This window comes from Chiloscyllium punctatum, chromosome 39, assembly GCF_047496795.1.
Source record: "Chiloscyllium punctatum isolate Juve2018m chromosome 39, sChiPun1.3, whole genome shotgun sequence".
In the NCBI taxonomy this organism is placed as follows: Eukaryota; Metazoa; Chordata; class Chondrichthyes; order Orectolobiformes; family Hemiscylliidae; genus Chiloscyllium; species Chiloscyllium punctatum.
In genome coordinates this window covers 17,389,269-17,410,795 of record NC_092777.1, presented here as the reverse complement: position 1 = coordinate 17,410,795, position 21,527 = coordinate 17,389,269, and the positions used below count along the sequence as shown (strand labels likewise).

Genomic DNA, 21,527 nt, shown 5'->3' with positions numbered 1-21,527 from the left:
TGCCATGCCCTCTATCTCTCTCTCTCTATCTGTGCCATGCCCTCTATCTCTCTCTATCTGCGCTGTGTTCAGGGACCGGGTGCTGCCGTACTGCACTCCTCCTGCTGGCGGCGCTATGCGCGATCATTGATAAAAGCGGGCGGGCGGCGCGCGAGCCGGGCAGAGCGAGGGAGCGAGCGGCTGGTGGAAAGTTCGGGAACCGCTGCCGGGGGTGGGGGGCAGAAAAAAAAACCGAAAGCCGAGCTCATCCCATCGCCTCCCGCCCCCGCCCCCACCCCCACCCCCACCCCACCCGCGGGGGGGGGTCCGCATCCCCCCCGACACCTCCCTCCGTCCTATCCCCCCCCCCCTTGTCGTTCACCTCCTGCAGCCGCCATCTTCCCTGAGCGGGAGTAACCGCCATCGCGGCTCCGGGCCCCGGCTGGGGTTTGAAAAGGCGAGGGGGCCGCCATCAGCCCAGAGAGAGAGAGAGAGACCGAGCTGGAGTGTGCGGCCTCCCGGGAGTTACTGTGGACCTGAATCCAGGCCCCGGGAGGCAGTGGGTGAGGGCGGACCGGGTGATGCACCGGCGCCCTCCGCCGAATTAATCCGGGTGGACGGTTTGAAGATTCGGCCTGTTTTAGGCGGAGCCAAGCCGAGCCCCGCCGTGATTTATCGCGGAGAAATTTCCCTTTATTTCCTTCAGAAAACACGAAAAAACGCACCGAGAAATAATCGCATTTTAATCCCGCGCCAGAGGAAAGTGAAGGGAGTTTATTTTCTTTACCTGTCTTTTTTTAACCGAGATGTTGGCCGGAGCCAAGGACAATCCGTGCCGCAAATTCCAGGCTAATATCTTCAATAAGAGCAAATGTCAAAATTGCTTCAAACCCCGGGAGGTGCACTTACTGACGGACGAGGACTTGAACCAGGTGAGGGGCTCATGCGGGGAGCTCTTTCGCAAAAGGGCCAACACCATTACCACCCTTTAATTTTTAAAATGCAACCTCTGTCCTCTTTTGTTTTGCGAGGATTGGTGGCGGGGAATCTGTGTTACTGGGGGAACGAAGAGTTCTTTTTTTATTATTATTCTCTCTCTCTCTCGTGTGTTTGGTCGTTGTGGAACGGATAAATGTTGCAAAATGAAGTTTATGTTTCGCCCCTGAACATTTTAATCTTTTCTGTGGCTGGTTTTTTTACCCCGACTCTGAAAGTGTCGAAAAGTATATTTGGTGGTAATCGACCAGAACGATTCTCCCTCTTTTTTTTTCCCACCCCTCCCCAACAAAAACAAACCTCGATTTTGTCCTAATATTTATGGCTGCTGCTTCCTGCTTTTCAATCGTGTTTTTCGATTTTAAAGGAAGAGTGGTTTCCTCCTTTCAAACCACGGTGCCTTTTTTTTTGTCCTCTCCCGTGTTTTCTTCCCGATTTATTTTAATGTACGGACTTGAAATGTGTGCGTATTTATTTTTTCGCTGCATTGTTTGATAAGTCTTCAGTTGGGGTGTGATTTTTAGCTCCTCCCTCTAATCCTAATAGTGCCCTATTTCGGAAGTATCTGGAAAAATGGTGATTTGTTTTTAGATGATCGTGTGTTTAAATTAGAATGTGCCAGGGTCTACTGTGATGGACTATCGTTTCTTGACAATTCTGGGTTATGATGAACATTAAATAACGAATTAATTTCTCTGTTGAAATTGTCCTGCAACCTCCTCCCTGCCATGCAGCAAAACGTGTAGCTCCTGTTGAAAATTTCGTGCCAGTGTACTTATGTAACGTTGACGTTAAAATAACATTTGCAGAGCTAAATGTTCTGTTCAAAATTTTGGGTACCATTCTTGGATAATTTTAATGCTTTGGCATATTTTTGTTGGCTCCTTTCTCCCTGAAATGTGGAGTCTGTGTCTGAAATAAATAATTTTAACAATATATAATGCTTGGGTGTAGATAAATCTGCATAGTTACATTTTTGGTAGTTTTCTCCAACTTCAGAAGCTGCTTTTAAAGAAAAAGTAATTTAGGTACTTTTCTGAACCATGCTGTGACTTTCTTGTTCTTTTGTTGAAAAAAAATCAAAATATGTTGGCAATATTGGTTCCCGAGACACAAATTGAATATAATTTAATGACTTTAAATATAAACTTTATTGACTTTACAAGAATATTTTTGTTTAATGCCTCTAACTGAATATTTATTTTAAAAAATCTTTGATTCAATCTCATCTTGAAAAGTAATAATTCAAGAAGTTGTTGGAAAGAATTGAGTGTATTCTCTGCAATTGCAATTTAGTAAGCAATGGACTGACTGTCCAGATTATTTAAATCGCTATATTATGTTTCTTATTTTGATGTCCTTGCTCTTTCATAGTTCCAGTTTGCAGTAATGAATTTGAACTTTTCAACTAATTGAAAGTTAATGTTTATGATTTGTTGAACTTTGTTCGCTTTAGAAATGAAAGGGATCAGAATTGTGCTACAACTGTGATAGTCTTGTCCCCATCAAACGTTAATGCCAACTTGGCGACTAACATTGAAAACATGTCATCACCTGTTCAAATTGTTTGCTTTTGAAATACCATTGTTTATTAAACCCTTTTGTTTCCTTGTTTTGATTTGTCACCTTTATTGCTAAATTAATAAGTACTGTGTTTTTTCAAATCTTATTTATAAGTGATTAACAATGTGATAAAAGGAACAGGCAAGATAAGAGATACTGTCATTTGACATTGACCAATTCCAGTATGACTTTGCTGTAGTTATAATTTTCAATTGGTCACTGTTTACTTAGCACTTGATTTGTTTTAACACTTCTAACTCTTTAGAATAATCTGTGATCTGATGGGATATTGTAATATTAATACATGTTATTTTACAGAATGAGAAACATTGTGAAAAATGGAGATTTCCTTCAGTAGTTGAAAATTTGGTTAAATGGATTTAAGACTTAATATTAATTCTGGACTTTGGTGATTTGAGATTTAGCTCCATATGAAAGTGCTTGGCCATCTTACAAGTTGTCATGTAGTGGGATGCTAATTATGGGTGTTTGGGGTTATTGCCCTTCTCTTGTTCCACTGCTTTGACCGCTGTAGTAGTCTGCAACTTGCCTTGACAAAGAGTTTCATCGCTCTTCCTTAAATTTGCTCCTTTGCAACTGTGTTTCACTACCATCCTTGTCCAGTTTATTTCTCCTTCCTCGCTCCTTGATATTTAATGTAAAGAGCTTTAAAATCTATTCTGCACTTGAGAAATCAATATTTGAATTATTTACCCCTTGTGTAAGATGGTTTCTCAACATGTTTTTGGAATGACATTTTGTAGAGTAACTTGGAACTTTTTTTGAGTTTGAGCTAAAAAGGTAATGTTTTGTGGCCTCCAGGTTCAGTGCCAATGCATATGACAGTTTGACTTAGAGGCTTGTGACCACTGGGGTCTGAGCTTTGTAGTCAAGTGAGTAGTTTTGAACTGTAGTGACGATAATATAGGAATATCGTAATGTTTGGTTCAGAGACTTTAATAGGATTACTGGGTATAGTACCATTGCCGTATTTTGTTGGCTTCCCAAGTCTGTGTCACTAATTTGACTTAGTGGTTACTCAAATTTTCCTCCTTCCCCATTTTTTTTGTTAACTCCTTACTGCCTTTATTTAACTCCTTTCTGTAGATTTCTATAATTCTATTACATGAACACTGATGTTGGCTTCTGTTTGGTTCCTGTTGTGTTTGCTCATCCTTTTTGTTTTGATGCCCAAAAATCTCCAGTTAAGTAACTGCATAAGCTTGTATATCTGTGCAATTCCTTTCTTTTTTTGTAGCATATTTTAAAGTACTGAAAACATTTCTTGAAGTTTACAGCACTTTATACAGCATAGTGCTGGTTCTAATTTATGAAAAATGGGCACAACAATATGGGCCATCAAAGTTTCTTATCAAACTAGGATGATAACTCCAGTTGATGTCAGGAAAAACAGACTGGACTAGATCAGCATTATTTGGAGTTAATGTTGGTCTTGCCTCATGTGCATCTTGTGTTGTATAACCTGTATGCCCTACTCTGTCCAGATTTTTATCACCCTATGATCTGTCTGTCTTTGCTGATTGTGATCTGCCTGTACTGATCGCAGACAAATCTTTTCACTGTACTGAAGTATATCTGACAACAAATCAAATAAGTTACTGGCCATTCTCTGTCTGGCAGAAGAAGCAGAAACCGGTTGATCAAGAAGTAAACAGGACCAGCTAGAAGTGTCCTGAAAGCCACACCTAGGTTTGGAGGGTACAGAACCAGATAACAGACTCGGGCCATTTAGGAGTGATGATGTTTTTTCACGCAGAATGGTGAATCTTTAGAAATCTGTACCAAGGAAAAGTGTGGAGGTTTAATTTTGAATATACTCAATGTCTGAGATCAATGGATTTTGAGCTATCAAAGATGGTGGAGTAAAGCAGCATGGATGTACAGATCAGCCATGAAGTAGAGGAATGGTCGAGCAGGTGAAAGGGGTTCACTGGCCTACTCTTGCTTGACCTCCTATTTCCAACATTTCTCAAAGGGGAACTGATGACTATGTTGGCATTCTCCAACAGCCACAGAAACAACAGGAAATAGAAAATTGAAGATTGTGTACTTAAAAATATAGTCAAGATTTTTGGAGAACATTTAGAGCTGGGGAGACTAAGGACAACTGTTGATGCAGAATGAGGTCATTCAGCCCAAACATGTCTGCATTGATTCTTCAAATGAGTAATTCACGTTGACTCCTTCATCTGCCAATCCCCATAATAATACATGTTCTTCCTTCCTTAAGTTGGCAGTCCAACTCCTTGAATACTTCAACTGAACTTGTTAACGCAGCGTTTCAGACTGCAACACTTAGAGTTTCTGTATTTAAAAAAAAGATTTTCATTGTTAATTTTGCTTTGTTTACCAGTAACTTTGTGCCTTTGCCCTCCTTTTCTATCACTTCATGAGTCAAAGCTGTTTCTCCTATCTACTTTGTCCACCTCCTTCAAATTTTGAGCACCTCTTCTCCACTGCCGTTCACCCAAGGAAAATAGTTATAACTTCTCATGTCTGTCTGAAATTCCTCCTCTCTAGAATAATTCTCCTGAATCTTTTCTGTCTCCAATGTTTTCATGTCCTTCTTAAAATGCAGCCACGTAACTGGATGAAGTATTCCAGCACGGGCCAAATTGATATCTTGTATAAGTTCAACATAACCTCTGAGAATGCTAAAGAAAATTCGCTCTGAAGAAGAGTCTTGCTGAATTTGGAGCATTAACTAATTCACTTTCTCTCTGCAAGTGCTGCCAGGCCTCCTGAGTTTCTCAATATTGTTTGTTTCAGATTTTCAGCATCTGCAGTATTTTGCCTATATTCAACGTAACATTATTGCTCTGTCCCTAATAATAAAGCCAAAAATTTGTGAGAAGATTTGTAGCTCGGGTGCTCATTGTTGTGGTTCTGTTCACCGAGCTGGGAATTTGTGTTGCAGACGTTTCGTCCCCTGTCTAGGTGACATCCTCAGTGCTTGGGAGCCTCCTGTGAAGCGCTTCTGTGATGTTTCCTCTGGCATTTATAGTGATTTGTATCTGCCGCTTCTGGTTGTCAGTTCCAGTTGTTCACTGCAGTGGCCGGTATATTGGTTCCAGGTCGATGTGTTTATTGATTTGAATCTGTGGATGAATGCCACGCTTCTAGGAATTCCCTGGCTGTTCTCTGTTTGGCTTGTCCTATAATTGTAGTGTTGTCCCAGTCGAACTCGTGTTGGTTGTCATCTGACTGTGTGGCTACTAAGGATAGCTGGGCGTGTCGTTTCGTGGCTAGTTGGTGTTCATGGATGTGGATCGTTAGCTGTCTTCCTGTTTGTTCTATGTAGTGTTTTGTGCAGTCCTTGCATGGGATTTTGTACACTACATTGGTTTTGCTCATGCTGGGTATCGGGTCCTTCGTCCTGGTGAGTTGTTGTCTGAGAGTGGCTGTTGGTTTGTGTGCTGTTACGAGTCCTAGTGGTCGCAGTAGTCTGGCTGTCAGTTCGGAAATGCTGTTGATGTATGGTAGTGTGGCTAGTCCTTTGGGTTGCGGCATGTCCTCATTCCGTTGTCTTTCCCTTAGGCATCTGTTGATGAAATTGCACGGGTATCTGTTTTTGGCGAATACATTATATAGGTATTCTTCTTCCTCTTTTTGCAGTTCTGGTATACTGCAGTGTGTTGTGGCCCTTTTGAATAGTGTCTTGATGCAACTTCTTTTGTGTGTTGGGGTGGTTGCTTTCGTAGTTTAAGACTTGGTCTGTGTGTGTGGCTTTCCTGTATACCTTTGTGGTGAATTCTCCGTTCGGTGTTCTCTGTACCATCACGTCTAGGAATGGGAGTTGGTTGTCCTTTTTTGTCCAGGACAACACTACTGTTATAGGACAAGCCAAACAGAGTAGCCAGGGAATTCCTAGAGGCATGGCATTCTTCCACAGATTCAAGCAATAAACATATTGCCCACATACCTGCCACTGCAGCGGATGGCTGGAACTGACAACCGGAAGCGGCAAATACAAATCATACAAACGCTGGAGGAAAGATCACAGAAGCGCTTCACAGGAGGCTTCCAAGCACTGAGGATGTCACCTAGACAGGCGATGAAATGTCTGTAACACAAATTCCCAGCTCGGCGAACAGAACCACAACAACGAGCACCCGAGCTACAAATCTTCTCACAAACTTTGAACACCTACAGGTGAGAGAAGCCAAGACAAGCCAGGAAACGGGAATCCTGTGCCAACCGCCTAAGCGCCACATACGAACAACTCCTGCATGAATGCCGAAAGAATCGAATCCTTCCATGTGTCAGATACAGACCATCAGTCAACAACCCACAACGGACACAGCAGGATGATCCAGGTAATGATTACAGACGCTCACAACAGACTTCACAAATACAGACAAGAAATTATGTGCCAAAAATCGTTAATTTCAAAAACCACCAATCAGGAATAGACCTGGACAATAGAACAGGCCGTCACATAGGACAGAACAGGACCACACACCGCAAAAAAAGGCTCTAAAAGAAAAAATGGCCAAACTAACACCCAACAGAGGGGACGCCATAACACACACCTGGGTTAGAAACCTCTCCCACAGACATGGAAAGAACAATACTGGCCAAGGGACTCAACTACAGCCACAAGGACACCAAGACATCAGACTTCCTAGCAACACTAGAATGCACACTCGGGAACAATGGACTGACAGAAGAGACACAACAAACAGTGAGACAAAATATCGTACCTCTGATAACAAGGAGAAGACAAACACATAACCTCAACACCAAGGAGAGGGAAGCACTAAAATCACGATAAGAAATGATAAGAACATAATCATACTACCAGCAGACAAAGGCAGAATGACGGTCATCCTGGGCAAAGCAGACTACGTCCAAAAAGCGTAACAACTACTTGCAGATACCAACACCTACCAAAAGAGGGAGGTTGACCCCCACCCCACAGCTCCCCAATAGGATAAACAACACACTGAGGAACCTACAAAAAAAACTGACAGATAACCAGGTTTGACCTACAAAGAATGAAACCTGAAAGCAACAACACCCCCAGATTCTATGGACTACCTAAAGTGTATAAACCAGGCATCCTACTCAGACCCATAGTATCACTACCAGGGATACCATCACACAAACTGACTAAAGAACTACAGCAGAAACTGAAACACCTGATCAGCAGATCCAGACACTCTATACAATCAACACAGGAATTCTTGGACATCATCAGAAATATACACATAGACAAGAAAGAAACCATGGTCTCTTTCAATGTAACGGCACTGTTCACCTCTATCGACAAAACCCTAGCCAGAGAAACAATAGCCAACCTGCTTGACATACAGAACAGACAACAGGACGTTGAACCTATCAACAAAGACGGCATACTCGAACTACTGGACCTGTGCCCCTCAACATGCTTCACATATAACAACCAAACATATGAACAAATCAACGGCACACCCATGGGCTCACCCATCTCTGGACTCATAGCAAAAGCGGTAATGCGAAGATTCAGACAAGCAGTCTTACCGCAAATTCAACCCAAACTCTGGGTCAGATATGTGGATGACCCCTTTGTAATCATTAAAAACACAGAAATAGAGAACACACACCAGATCATCAACGCCACACTCACAGGAATCCGATTCACGAGAGAGGAAGTAAAGGACAGCCAACTCCCATTCCTAGATGTGATGGTACAGAGAACACCGAACGGAGTATTCACCACAAAGGTTTACAGGAAAGCCACACACACAGACCAAGTCTTAAACTACGAAAGCAACCACCCCAACACACACAACGAAGTTGCATCAAGACACTATTCAAAAGGGCCACAACACACTGCAGTACACCAGAACTGCAAAAAGAAGAACACCTATACAATGTATTCGCCAAAAACGGATGCCCGCGCAACTTCATCAACAGATGCCTAAGGGAAAGATAGCGGAATGAGGACATGCCGCAACCCAAAGGACTAGCCACACTACCATACATCAAGAGCGTTTTCGAACTGACAGCCAGACTACTGCGACCACTAGGACTCGTAACAGCACACAAACCAACAGCCACTCTCAGACAACAACTCACCAGAACGAAGGACCCGATACCCAGCATGAGCAACACCAATGTAGTGTACAAAATCCCAGGCATGGACTGCACAAAACACTACGTAGGACCAACAGGAAGACAGCTAATGATCTGCATCCACAAACACCAACTAGCCATGAAACGACATGACCAGCTATCCTTAGTAGCCACACACGCAGATGACAAGCCACTTGAATTCGACTGGGGCAACACTACTATTATAGGACAAGCCAAACAGAACAGCTAGGGAATTCCTATAGGCATGGCACTCATATCATCCACAGATTCAAATCAATAAACACACCGACCTGGACCCAATATACCAGCCACTGCAGTGGACAGCTAGAACTGACAACCGGAAGCGGCAGAGACAGGCCAGTATAAATGCCAGAGGAAAGATCACAGAAGCGCTTCACAGGAGGCTCCCAAGCACTGAGGATGTCACCTAGACAGGGGACAAAACGTCTGCAACACAAATTCCCAGCTCTGCGAACAGAATCACAACAAAGCCAAAAATGTTTGCGCTTATACCTCTTTCTCAAGCTGCTCTGCCACCTTTAATCATTAATGCACACCTGCACCCGGGTCCTGTTGCATTCCCTCCTAGAATAGCACCTTTTTGTCTCCATATTCTTCCGATGAAAATTATTCATTGGACATCTCTCTTCAATGAGCTGCATGTTCTCTGTCTGCTCATTCTACCAAATTGTCATTTTGAAGATCTGAACTGTCATCATTACCTTTTACATTGCTTTCAAGCTTTGCACCATCTGTAAACCTCCATAAACTGAGGCCTAGGGCATTAATATATATTGAGAAAAGCATGGGTCGCAACACTGACCTCTGCAGGACTCCACTCCAAATATTCCTCTAGCTGGAAAAACGTCCATTTACCACTTTTCTGTTTCCTCTTATTCAACTAATTTAAAATCCATGCCCACAAGGCTATTTGGCACTTTACCTTTTGGAAGTCCCCTATGTCACATCAGCTACATTGCCCTTATCAACCCTCTGTTACTTTATCTTTTAAAAAATGTTTTTTAAAAAACTTTAAATTAGTTAAACATTTTCCCTTAAGCCTGGGTTTCTTTTAAATAACTTGCAGTTGTACATGTGACTATTTTTGATTATTGTTTCTCGATCTTCTGTTGAAGTTAAATTCTCTAGCTTGTAATTGTCGACTATGTCTACATATCTTTTTTTGTAATAAGGTGTAAATATTTGAAATCCTTCAGTTCCCAGGCATCATGGAGTGTCAAAGGAAGGCTGGAAAATTATGGCCAGTGTTTCTGTAACTTTAGTTCTTGCTTCCCTTTGTATCCTTGAATGCATCTCATCTGGTCTTGATGCAGTTCACTGTAATAGAAAACATGTTCAATATGCATAGAGATAGTATCTGGCCAAGAAAAATAATAGGTCTGAGAATTGGGAGCCGTTTAGAATTTGACGAAGGGATTAAGAAGGGGCAATACTTTACAAAAATAAAATTGCAGGGAGCATAAAGACATGTAAAGGAAGGAGATTGGTGAAGACAAATATAGGTTCCCTACAGTCAGAAATGGGGAAATGTATAATAGGGGATAAAGAAATGGCTGAGCAACTGAATGCATACTTTGGCTCTGTCCTCACAAAAGAGGAAACAAATCAGACACAAATGTTGGACAGTGCAGGATTTAGGAGAGCGAAGAACTGAGGCAGATCGCTATTAGTAGAGAAATGAGGGGATTGAAAGTGATAAATCCTCAGGGCCTGATAATCTACATCCAAGGAAGTGACTCTAGAAATAGTGGATGCATTGGTGGTCATCTTCCAGGAGTCTCTGGACTCTGGAAGAGTCTGTGCAGGTTTCTAATGTTAGCTAATGTTACTCCAGTATTCAAAAAGGGAGGTAGAGAGAAACCAGGGAATTATAAACCAGTGCGCCTAACATCAGTCGTGAGGAAAATTCTCGAATGCATTATCAAGGATTTTACAGCGGAACATTTGGAAAGCAGTGGCAGAATCAGAAAGAGTCAGCATGGATTTATGAGGCGGAAGTCTTGCTTGATAAATCTGTTGGAAGTCTATGAAAGTATAACTAGTAGAGTTGACAAGGGTGGAGCCAGTCGATGTTCTGTAGTTGGACTTTCAGAAAGCGTTTGACAGAACTCCCCCCGTAAGAGATCATTGTGCAAGATTAAAGTACATGGGATTGGGGGGAAGCATATTGAGGTAGATAGAAAACTGGTTGGCAGGTAGGAAACAGTGTAGAAATTAATGGGTCCTTTTCAGATTGGCAAGCAGTAACTAGTAGGTGTGCCACAGTGATTGATGCTAGGACACCAGGTGTTCACTATATATTAATAATTTGGATGAGGGAACAAAATGTAACAATACAAGGTTTGCACATGATGCCGAGTTGGGTGGGAGGGTGAACTGTGATGTGCAGTTCCTTCAGCATGATCTGGACAGGTTGAGTGGGCAAATTAATGGCAGACATGGTATAATTTGGATAATTGTGAGGTTATTTACTTTGGAAGCAGAAAACAAGAAGGCAGATTACTACCTGAATGGCAGTAAATTGGGAGAGGCGAGTGTGCAGTGGGACCTGGGTATCCTTTGTGCACCAATGGCTGAAGGTAAGTGTGCAGGTGCAGCAGGTGGTAAAGGAGGCAAATGGTATGCTGGCCTTCATTGTAAGACGTTTCAAGTGCAAGAGCCGGGATATGTTATTGCACTTATACATGGCCTTGGTAAGGCCACACCTAGAACACTGCGCAGTTTTGGTCTTTTTTTTTCTGAAGAAAGATGCTCTTGCCCTTGAGCAAGTGTACTGAAGTTTTACCAGGCTGATCCTGAGTATGGCAGAACTGACGCATGAGGAGAGACTGACTAGGTTAGGATTGTTTTTGCTGGAGTGCAGACGAGTAAGCGGGAATTCTAACCGGTCCAGACCGGGTAGATGCACGGGGGATATTCCTGATGGTGGGTGCAACAAGAACCAGTGGACACAGTTTGAGGATTCAGGGTGGGCCATTTAGGAGGATGTGAGGAGACGTTTCTTCACCCAAAGAATGCATTCCCATAGGAAGGTGTTGATGCCCAAACGTTGCATGCATCCAGTAAGTGGCTAGATAGAGCACTTGGGGCGAATGGGATCGAAGGTTCTGGGGAGAAAATAGGATTTGGCTGTTAGATGATGGTCAGCCAAGATCGTGGTGAATAGTGTAGCAGGCTTGAAGGGCCAAATGGCGGTTTCCTGCTCCTATATCTTTTAATTTTATCTTTAATCAAGAATAGAAGTTGCTGGAGAAACTCTGATCTGGCTGCGTCTGGGGAGATAAAAGTTAACCTTTCAAGCTTGGTGACTCTTCATCACTTTTTTAAGCTGTGCGCCATGAAATTCTTCTTGATCATTTGTCTTGGCTCCCTTGTCCCCTGTCAACTTTATTTAAACCTTCCCTAATAATACTTGTGAAAAGTATGCAAATAATTTAATCCTATTTCTATTTAGATGCAAACCTGTTCCAGCATATTTAGGGCTTCCAGCTCCCTTTAAGATCAGTAGGAGCATGGGTAAATAGAGTAACTAATTCCAATGCTGAAATGCTGACCCAGAGGGTACAGATGTAAAGTGACTAATTATCTTCATGGTGCTTCTGATTCTTTCGTCCAACTTTCTCTTTAATGCACAGAGTGGTTACCATTTGGAGTATGTAACATGAGAGGATGGCAAATACTAGCTCAACAATAACCTTCATAAGGGAACTGGATAAATATTTGAAGAAAAATTGGGAAAGAGGAGATTGGGTCTACCTGAATTGTTCTGCAAAACAACCGATGCAGAAGCAGTGAATGATGTAGTCTTTTGTGATAGTGTTGAGTGTTTCTAAGATGTGAGGCTCGTTGTGACCTTGGGAAGGAAAGCACCAAATAAAAGGTGATAGTAAGACTCCAGCAAGGTACTATAAAATACCAGAACCTGGATCTAAGCAAATGTAGTGGCTACAGAGGCTCAATTCTGACACCCCTCCGCTCCAATATCAGTGAGTTGAGTTGACTTTCTGTAAGCTATTCCTGGCTCACCACTTTTAATTAAAAATAACTGGTTCAGAGATATGGGCTAAACTTTTTTTTCAGAAGGAAAAAAAGTTGGAATTTTGGGTACAAATTTTTTCTTGCTGGATTATCTGAGTCATCTGATAGAGTTGGAATGCTGTGGAATAATCTGGACACAGAATCTAAAATGCAGTATGAGCTTCAAACATAGGAAGCCAACAGTAGCAACTGTAACCTGCACTGCTGTAGGTTAGGATCCAAATAATCCTAGCAGTGTTCACCTCTTTCAGGATGAAGCACAAATTCTTAAACCATGGTAAAGTTGGAGATGTGAGCAAAGCTGTTGCATTACAGTAACACATATTGGTTTTTCCCAGATCCTGTTCATTTGTGTTACTTTACCTACATTGAACGTTTTAAGTTGATTTTCCTGAAAATCTTCTCTGATGTAATCTTGAAGCTGGGACATTTGTCAGAAACTTGAACCTAATATAGAGACCAGATGAGCTCCTGATGTCTGTTTTATAAACACAAGTGAGACTAGTTTGCTGTTTTGACAAAGTAATTCTGTGGATCTCAGGTATTGGAATGTGGATGTGTAGAGAATTTGGCATCTTTTAATCTTGCTCAGCGGTTTGTTGCTTGTGCTATGGAAGATTTTTTTTTAAGGTTCTTAAACATTTGCATTTGTGTTCTTTAGTAAATGGAAACCTGGTCAAATTGTGTGTACGCAAAGTGTTTTGGTATTTGTTTTTGAAAAGAAGAAAAATGATTGTTATCCAGATGGTTACTGCCTTCCTCTCTGCCTGCTGCCCGTCCTTGATTTTAAATTGATTGCTATAAATTATAAATCCAGATAAGATACTATTTATTAGAAAATCTTTTCATCCAAACACTTTAGCAATCACAGTTTTCTTTTGTATGTATTCACATGGTCACTTAAAAAATTCCTTATTTTCAACGTGTTCATATGAAACCTTAGTTTGTTGGAATGGGCTGAATATTTTTCTTCAACTGAATTACCATGACTTGTTGATTTCAGTGTTGCAGAAATGTTTGTACATTCAGCAGATAATTCCATATTGCCATATGCCTGGGCACATCAAACCACTAAATGATGATGTTTTGGATATTGAATAGTGTGTCTTGGTAGGTAGCATGTTCAGTTGAGTCAGAAGGTTGTTGAATATTTGGAAGTGTATGGTAAAATAGGGCAAAGTCAGCATGCTTTCATCAAGGGGGTGTCATGCCTGACAAATCTAATGGAATTCTTTTGAGGAGGTAACAAGTAGGTTAGACCAAGGAGATCTAATGGATGTTATCAACCTGAACTTCAAGAAGGCCTTTGAAAAGGTGCCGCATAGGAGGCTGCTGAGTAAGATAAGGGCAGATGTTGTAAGAGACCAGGTGCTAACATGGGTGGCAGATAGTTTGTTTGGCAGAAGGCAGAGAGTGGGAATGAAAAGGTGTTTCCGAGAATGGGAAAGGGTCAGTGTTGGGACCACAACTTTTCATTTTATACATTAATGGTCTAGATGAAGCAACTGAGGTCATTCTGGCTAAGTTTGCAGATGATACAAAGATAAGTGGAGGAACAGGTAGTATTGAGGAGGTGAGGAGATGGCAGACGGATGTAAACAGATTAGGAGAGTGGGCAAAGAAGTGGCAGATGGAATATATTGTGGAAAAATGTGAGGTCATGCATTTTGGTAGGAAGAATGGAGGCGTGGACTATTTTCTAAATGGGGAGAAAATTCAGAAATCTGAAGTGCAAAGGGACTTGGCAGTCCTAGTCCAGGTTTTTCTTTTAAGGTAAGTTTGCAGGTTGAGTTGGTAGTTAGGAAGACAAATACAATGTTGTCATTCATCTTGAGAACTAGAATGTAAAAGCAGGGATGTACTTCAGAGGTTTTATAAGGCTCTGGTCAGACCACATTTTGAGAATTGTGAGTAGTTTCGGACCCCTTGCCTCAGGAAGGATCTATTGGCTCTGAAGTGGATCTGGAGGAGGTTAATGAGAATGATTCCAGGAATGAAAAGATTAACATATCATGAACATTTGAGGACTCTGGGACTATACTTAATGAAGTTTAGAAAGATGAGGGGGTAATATGATTGAAACTTTCAGAATACTGAATGGCCTGGACAGAGTTGTTGTTGGGAAGATGTTTTCATGGGCTTGAGGGTCAAGGACCTAAGGGTACAGTCTTAGAGTAAAGGGCAGATCCTTTAGAATGGAGATAAAGAGAAACTTTGTTAGCCAGAGAGTGGTGAATGTGTGGAATTCTTTGCCGCAGAAGGCTGTGGACACCAGGTCATTCTATATATTTAAAACCAGGATTAGTTCTTGATTGTCAAGCGGATCGAAGATTATGGGGACAAAGCCAAAAAATGGGATTGATGAATTTATCAGCCATGATCAAATGGCAGAGTAGACTCGATGGGCTGAAGTGCTGGGCTAAAGCCTTAAACTCGGAGAAAGTGAACTGTAGATGCTGGAGATCAGAGTCAAAGTGTGGTGCTGGAAAAGCACAGCTGGTCAGGCAGCATCCGAGGACCAGGAGAGTTGATGTTTCGAGCATTAGCTCTTTATCAAGCAAATAATGGGTCCCCGAGTGGGACTGAGGGGAACGTAGCTAGGAAGGCGATAGGTAGATGATGGTGGGGTATGATGGTGATAGGTCAGAGCAGAGGTGGAGTGGTTAAGTGAGAAAGATGATTGACAGGTCTGAGTGCTGAGCTGGAGGGTTGGATCTGGGATTTTGCATGTCCTTGGCAGAGTTGAAGTGGTCAGCCACAGGGTTGTGGGTTGTTTAATGTGTGTCCCAGATGTTCTCTGAAATGTTCTGCAAGTTGACATCCTGCCTCCCTGATGTAGAGGAGACCACGTCGAGAACAATGAACACAGTAGATGAGGACACATCCACAATTCTCCTCTACTGTATCCTGGGCTGCCTCCACTGCCAACTCCTAGCCACCTGACGACTAGAGGAAGAACACCTCATCAGCTGCCTTGGGACCCTCCACCCGCGAGGAATCCATGCTGATTCTACCAGTTTCCTCATCTCCCCTCCCCCACCTTTTTTTATCCCAGATCCAACCCTCCAATTCAACTGTCATATCTGTCCATCTTCCTTCCCACTTATCCATTCCACCCTCCGCTCTGACCTATGACTATCACCCCATAGCCTCCATTTACTTATTGCCTTCCTAGCTACCCGCCACCCCACAGGCCTACCCTCCTCCCATTTATCTCTCAACCCACCCCCCCCAACATTCCTGATGAAGAGCTTCTGCTCCTCACATGTTGCCTGATTGGCTGTGCTTTTCCAGCACCACACCTTTTGACTAAAGCCATAAACTATATTGCTAAATCTCCAAAGGGATGTTTTTTAGTCTTTCACAATCTTTTGCAGATTTTTCTTTCTGCACATTACTTTCACTTGTTAGTTTTTCTTGTTTAGAAAACATAAGTAGTGCAAATACTGCAAACTTCATGTAAAATAGGAAATGTTGAAATTGCTTTGGTTAAACAACAGAAAATAAAGTTTCAGTTGGATGAGTTCTCATCAGAATGAAGTTGGAGAATGAATGGTTCATTAGTTAGAATGAAGATGAGGTAAGGGAGAGGTGGAAAATACAAGTTGGGCAGGAGTGAATTGGATGATGTGACCACTGAGGGCGCTAGAAATTTGAATTGAACAAAGCATTGGAGAAATTAAGTCGGTCTGGCAACATCTGTGGAAAGAACAACACATTTAAGGGCAACTTTTTCACAGGGTGGTTCATATGTGGATTGAACTGCCAGAGGAAATAGTAGGTGCAGATACGGTTGTAACATTGAAAAGACATTTGGACAGTTACATGAATAGGAATTGTTTAGAGAGAGAGATGGGATGAACACAGGCAAGTGGGACTAGTTTAGTTTGGTTGGCATGGGTGAGCTGTTAGGAAGGGTTAAACAGCACCAAAACAGACCTGACCACCTTTTGTCAGAACTGAAAATGGCTGGAAAATGGTATTTATGCTGATGTAGAGAGGAAGAGCAGTGAGGCGAATCGACAATGTGGGTTCCTGCTGAGAGATAGTAAAAGGAACCAGGCAAAAGGATTGGTGAGAGAAATGTAGGGTACAAATAAATGCTGAAATGGTCATAACAGGAGTTAGAGTTGAAAGCAGGTGGGCTGTGCTGGGAGCAATCCAAAGAGAACAGAGCCTGGAGGTGAGGGTGTGGGGGGTTAATGAGCGTCTAGAGTCCTGCTCTGAAATTGCGCAAACTGAATGTTGAGACCTGAGAGCAGTGAGAAAACCAGGTGGATGGTGAGTTGTTACTCCAGCTTCCATTGAACTTTGGAGCAGTGCAACAGGTCTGACATACATAGGTTGGCGTGTTAATTAAGACAGCAGTCAACTAAAAGCTTGGGATTATTTTTGCCAATAGAGGAGAGGCGTTTGACAAAGCGGTCACCCATTCTGTTTCCTATCCCCGATTGGTAGAGGAGACCATATTGTGAGCAGTGAGCACAGTAGATTAGGTTAAATGACGAGACAAAAGTAAGGACTGCAGATGCTGGAGATCAAAGTAGAGAGTGGGGTGCCTGAAAAGCACAGCAGGGTCAAGCAGCATTTGAGGCGGGCTGGTACCATTCGCCACAGCAGATTCACTGCTGATGCTTAGCCACCGCCCATTGGCCACTGAAGAGTATTCGCCACCGCAAGTAAGTTGTATATTTTGAATATTGGTATATAAAATTTGTCGTTATTATTGGTTAAGTTAGTGTTGCGTTGTTTCAGTAACAACTTATTTTCATTACAGGAGAGTTTTTTTAAGCTTGTATTTTTGGAATAGTGTCCAAGTTGCAAAAGTGAAAACCAGTTTAAAACGTTGTGCAGAAGAATCACAGGAAGTACCTAATGTTCTTATTAACGAATGTGTAGTCGATGTCCCTCAGTCAGTCCTAGCATCTTTACGTCAAGCAGCATGAAGAAAATAATTTGACAGAAAAGGAATGATATTAGTTTAGCACCACCAAACCCTACTGGTCTTCAGCATTTGGTGATTCCAATTAGATACAAAGTATATAAGCCGGATAACGGAGCAGAAGAAAAAATTCTTTAGGCGGATAGTGGTCAAGGAAGTAATCGTATAATCATATTTGGTAGGGCATCTTGGATACATCATTTAGCAGAATCGACGTGGTTTGTGGGTGGTACGTTCAACATAACCCCTATTTTATTCTCTCAGGTATATTGTATTTTAGCAAAAAGACTTGATGGGGTTCATCCAATATTGTATATACTTCTACCAAATAAGCAGCGTTCAACACATGTATGCATGTTTGAAATGAAGTCCTTGGTACCTAATCCCAGACCACAGTATATCCATTGTGACTTTGAGCAGGCAGCTATCAGTGCTATGAGAGACTGTTTTCCTGAAGTTCGAATTAGGGGCTGTTTCTTTCTTTTGGCACAAAGTATGCATAGACCTATTGCTGCAGTTGGAGCAACTCGTCAATACAACACCAATCCTGATTATGCTTTAAAAGCAAAAATGAAAATTGCTTTGACTTTTGTGTCACTTACTGATCTTGATAACTATGTAGAAGCACTCGCAGATTTTTTGCCTCAAGAACTACATCCAATACTAGATTGGTTTGAATTTAATTATATTGGACTCTACAATAGACGTGGCAGTAGCCGAAGGGCACCTTTGTTTCCCCATGATATGTGGTCAGTCTGAGACAGCAATAAACGATGAAGATCGCACAAATAATCATGCTGAAGCCGCTCATCAGAAAATTGCTTTTGAACTCTGAGCTCACCACCCAATCATATGGAAATATATTGGAACGTTAATGAAAGTGCAAAAGGGGCGTGATTTATATATGGAACAGCTGATATGGGTTACCCACCACAAATAAAGCTAAAAAAGAATAGAGATGCAGACGATAGAATAAAAAATGTTCTTTAATACGGTGAAAGAGATTGTTTGGAATATCTTAGAGGAATAGTGCATAACTATCAAATGAACTGAAATTTCATTGTTTATTATTAATGTGAGATTTTACTGCCATTATAAAGATTTTTAAAATATATTTCCTCTTTCTGGTTAAAGTTTGTAACTCATTTTTATATATAAACCAATAAAATTATATTTATTTTACCTCCTTTTTATATCAATATGTAGTTGTATAAATAAAGGGGACTGAAGTATGAAAGAACAGGCGGGAGGGAAAACAATCAGTACATATATCTATTTCTGGTGGCAAATAGTCTCCAGAGGTCAAACGACCCCAGTGGAGAAACGCTGGTGGTGAACCGGCAGTGGCTAATCAGCGGCGGCAAATCTGCCGTGGCAAATAATCACTAACCCCATCTGAGGAGCAGGAAAATTGACGTTTCTGGCAAAAGTCAGGCAAATCACTGCTTCACGCGGAAGGTCTATCTGCGACCTTGGATAGTTGGGGTGGGAGGGAGCTAAACTGAGTTGGCTTATGTTATTGTTGATTGTGGTAGTGGTGAATCCTTGGGTGTGAACAGAGGTATTCTTCTTCAATGTAGCAAACTCCATGCTCAGTTCTTAGCGTTAGCAATGTCATCAGTCCTCCTGTATGCATTGCAGACTTGCATATGACTATAATGTTTCAGCTTTGTTGCCTGACAGGACTTCCAAAACAAAGTCTAATCCTGGTTCACCAGATGGTCAGAAAATGCTTCAGGGATGTCCTCACTAACTTGTGGGAGTCTACAGCCTGACAACACCTAATAGGAGAAGAAGCATCTGTGAAGGTGCCAAATGTTTGAGCATCTCCATTGAACCCAGATAGAGGCTAAGCACAAACAGTGGAAGCGGTGTATGAAAACTTGAGCATCTCAACCATCATCTTCAGCAAATTGCACCTTTGTGCACTATTTGTGGGTTACTTTATCTTCCAAGGACCTCAAGACTGGAGTGGAAACAAGTTATCCTCAAGGTATTATGCAAGTAGAAGTATATTGTGAGCAATTCATGCAACATAGCAAGATGGAAGCAGGGAAAGATTTGGCATGATGGGCCAAATCTACTTTGTCCATAACTGTATAACTTTTTTTCGGCCCCTGACCACAAGCATATTTTGAACCTGTGGATGGTTGTAAGAGGAGGTGAATTTGGATGTTGGATTTCTTGCACTTACATGGGACATTGTTGGAGTTGAGTGATGTGGTTATCAGGAATAATGGATGAGTGGACCAAGTATTATGGAGAGAATGAGACCTTTTAGGAATACTTTTTAGAGTATTTAGACCTTTTAGAGGTGGCCAAAGAGCTAGGTGTTCAGAAATGTTTTTTCCTAGAGATGAGGCTTTGGGATGGATATCTAGAAGATATGCCAGAGTCGTCACACTCTTCAGAAATGTGCAATTTCTCAACTGGTCACTTAGTGCTTCTGTTTCTTCAAGCACAGTTCTCTTCTATCATAATGCTTTAATATGTTGTAAACTTTCCAGGCAATGTGTGGAAATTGTAAACACCATTTGTTGAAATTGCCTCTGAAAATCATGATTGTTGGCATGGAGTCATTTTAAAAATCTCAACACCAGGTTATAGTCAAGAGGTTTTTCACTTTGACCACCCAAGTCCAACACTGGCACCACCACATCATGGCATGAAGTCAGGCAGTCCTGCTTTTCCAGCACATTAAGCATGGGCATTCGCAGCCATCCAGGAAAATTGCAACTTGCTTTTTATAAAGCATAGGCAATCACCAGAGAACTATATCATTCCAGCCGATTTATCTTTGTTCACTAAGGATAAAACAATATTCTTCTAACTCCTGTCAGATTAGTCTGAGACCTGTATTATGACAGCTCATAACTAAACTAGATAGGACAGATTGCAAAATGTCAAATAACAAGCAGTCTGCGGCATCACCTGTCTTTGGAAAAAGAATTTTGAAGATGTATAAGTCACCAAGGTGATGTCTTGATGGCTTGACTATTTGTGTGGGGTGGGCTGGTACGGGGTTGGAGAGTAAATAACAGAACTTGCTTTGTGTCTGAATTCCTGACTTCCAGTTCATCTGAAAACCAACTTGCTAAAAATTCAACTAAAAAGAGTCAGTGCTTACTCAGAAACCTCTACTTTCAAAGGCTTTACTTCAATTAAAATCATGAATTCAACCAAGAAACCACAAACGTGCTACAAATCTGAGGCCGAGATAATTATATCTTGTTGTTTAAATTTTCTTCTGAGTGAGTATAAGGGAGTCAAATGAGTGCAATGTTGTGGTCTTAATCCCCTGGGTCAATTGTGGGATAAATACACATTTTAAAATTGATGGAATTATTAGGAAAATTGAGTTTCAAATACGCAAATAACTTTGATCATGCTCAGAAAACACATTCTGTCAGTGACAATAGACTCTTATTCAGTTCAACCTTTTGCCTTTACCAGTCTTGGCTGTCCCTCCAGTGAGGCTTCCATCTTCAGAATCCTTGATCCAAGGAGTGGTATGAAGGACCCCGAGCAAAACTGGACTTAATGGGAATTGAGGGGGAGGATGACTTGCTGATTAGAGATGTCATTGTATACTTCTGGGATTTAAACCTGGGCTTTCTGGTTCAGATGTAGGGATAAAACTACATTACTATAACCCTTAGTTCCTCAGGGTCATCTTTAAGGTCAGAAGTGAGAATGTTCGCCAATGACTAGTATTATGTTAGAACATAGCACAAAGAACAATGCAGTGCTGAACAGGCCCTTTGGCCCTCAATGTCGCGCCGACCTGTGAACTGGTCCAAGCCCATCCCCCGACACTATCCCATCATCATCATCCATGTGCTTATCCAAGGACTGTTTAAATGCCGTAATGTGGCTAAGTTAACTACAC

At 41.7% G+C, this 21,527-nt stretch overlaps 1 protein-coding gene across 5 annotated transcripts in view; it reads left to right on the top strand.

Moving 5' to 3' along the window:
- The first annotated feature begins 287 nt into the window (after nucleotides 1-287).
- The window catches only part of mprip (myosin phosphatase Rho interacting protein), a 441,123-nt gene continuing 419,883 nt past the window's right edge, over nucleotides 288-21,527 (top strand). For 3 of the 5 annotated variants that reach the window (XM_072558240.1, XM_072558238.1, XM_072558239.1), the window contains exon 1: nucleotides 288-911. In XM_072558240.1, the coding sequence (XP_072414341.1) occupies nucleotides 786-911 (126 nt within the window). In that variant the 5' untranslated portion in view covers nucleotides 288-785. The remainder of the gene's footprint in view (nucleotides 912-21,527) is intronic. The other 2 variants (XM_072558241.1, XM_072558242.1) reach the window with 2 other exon arrangements.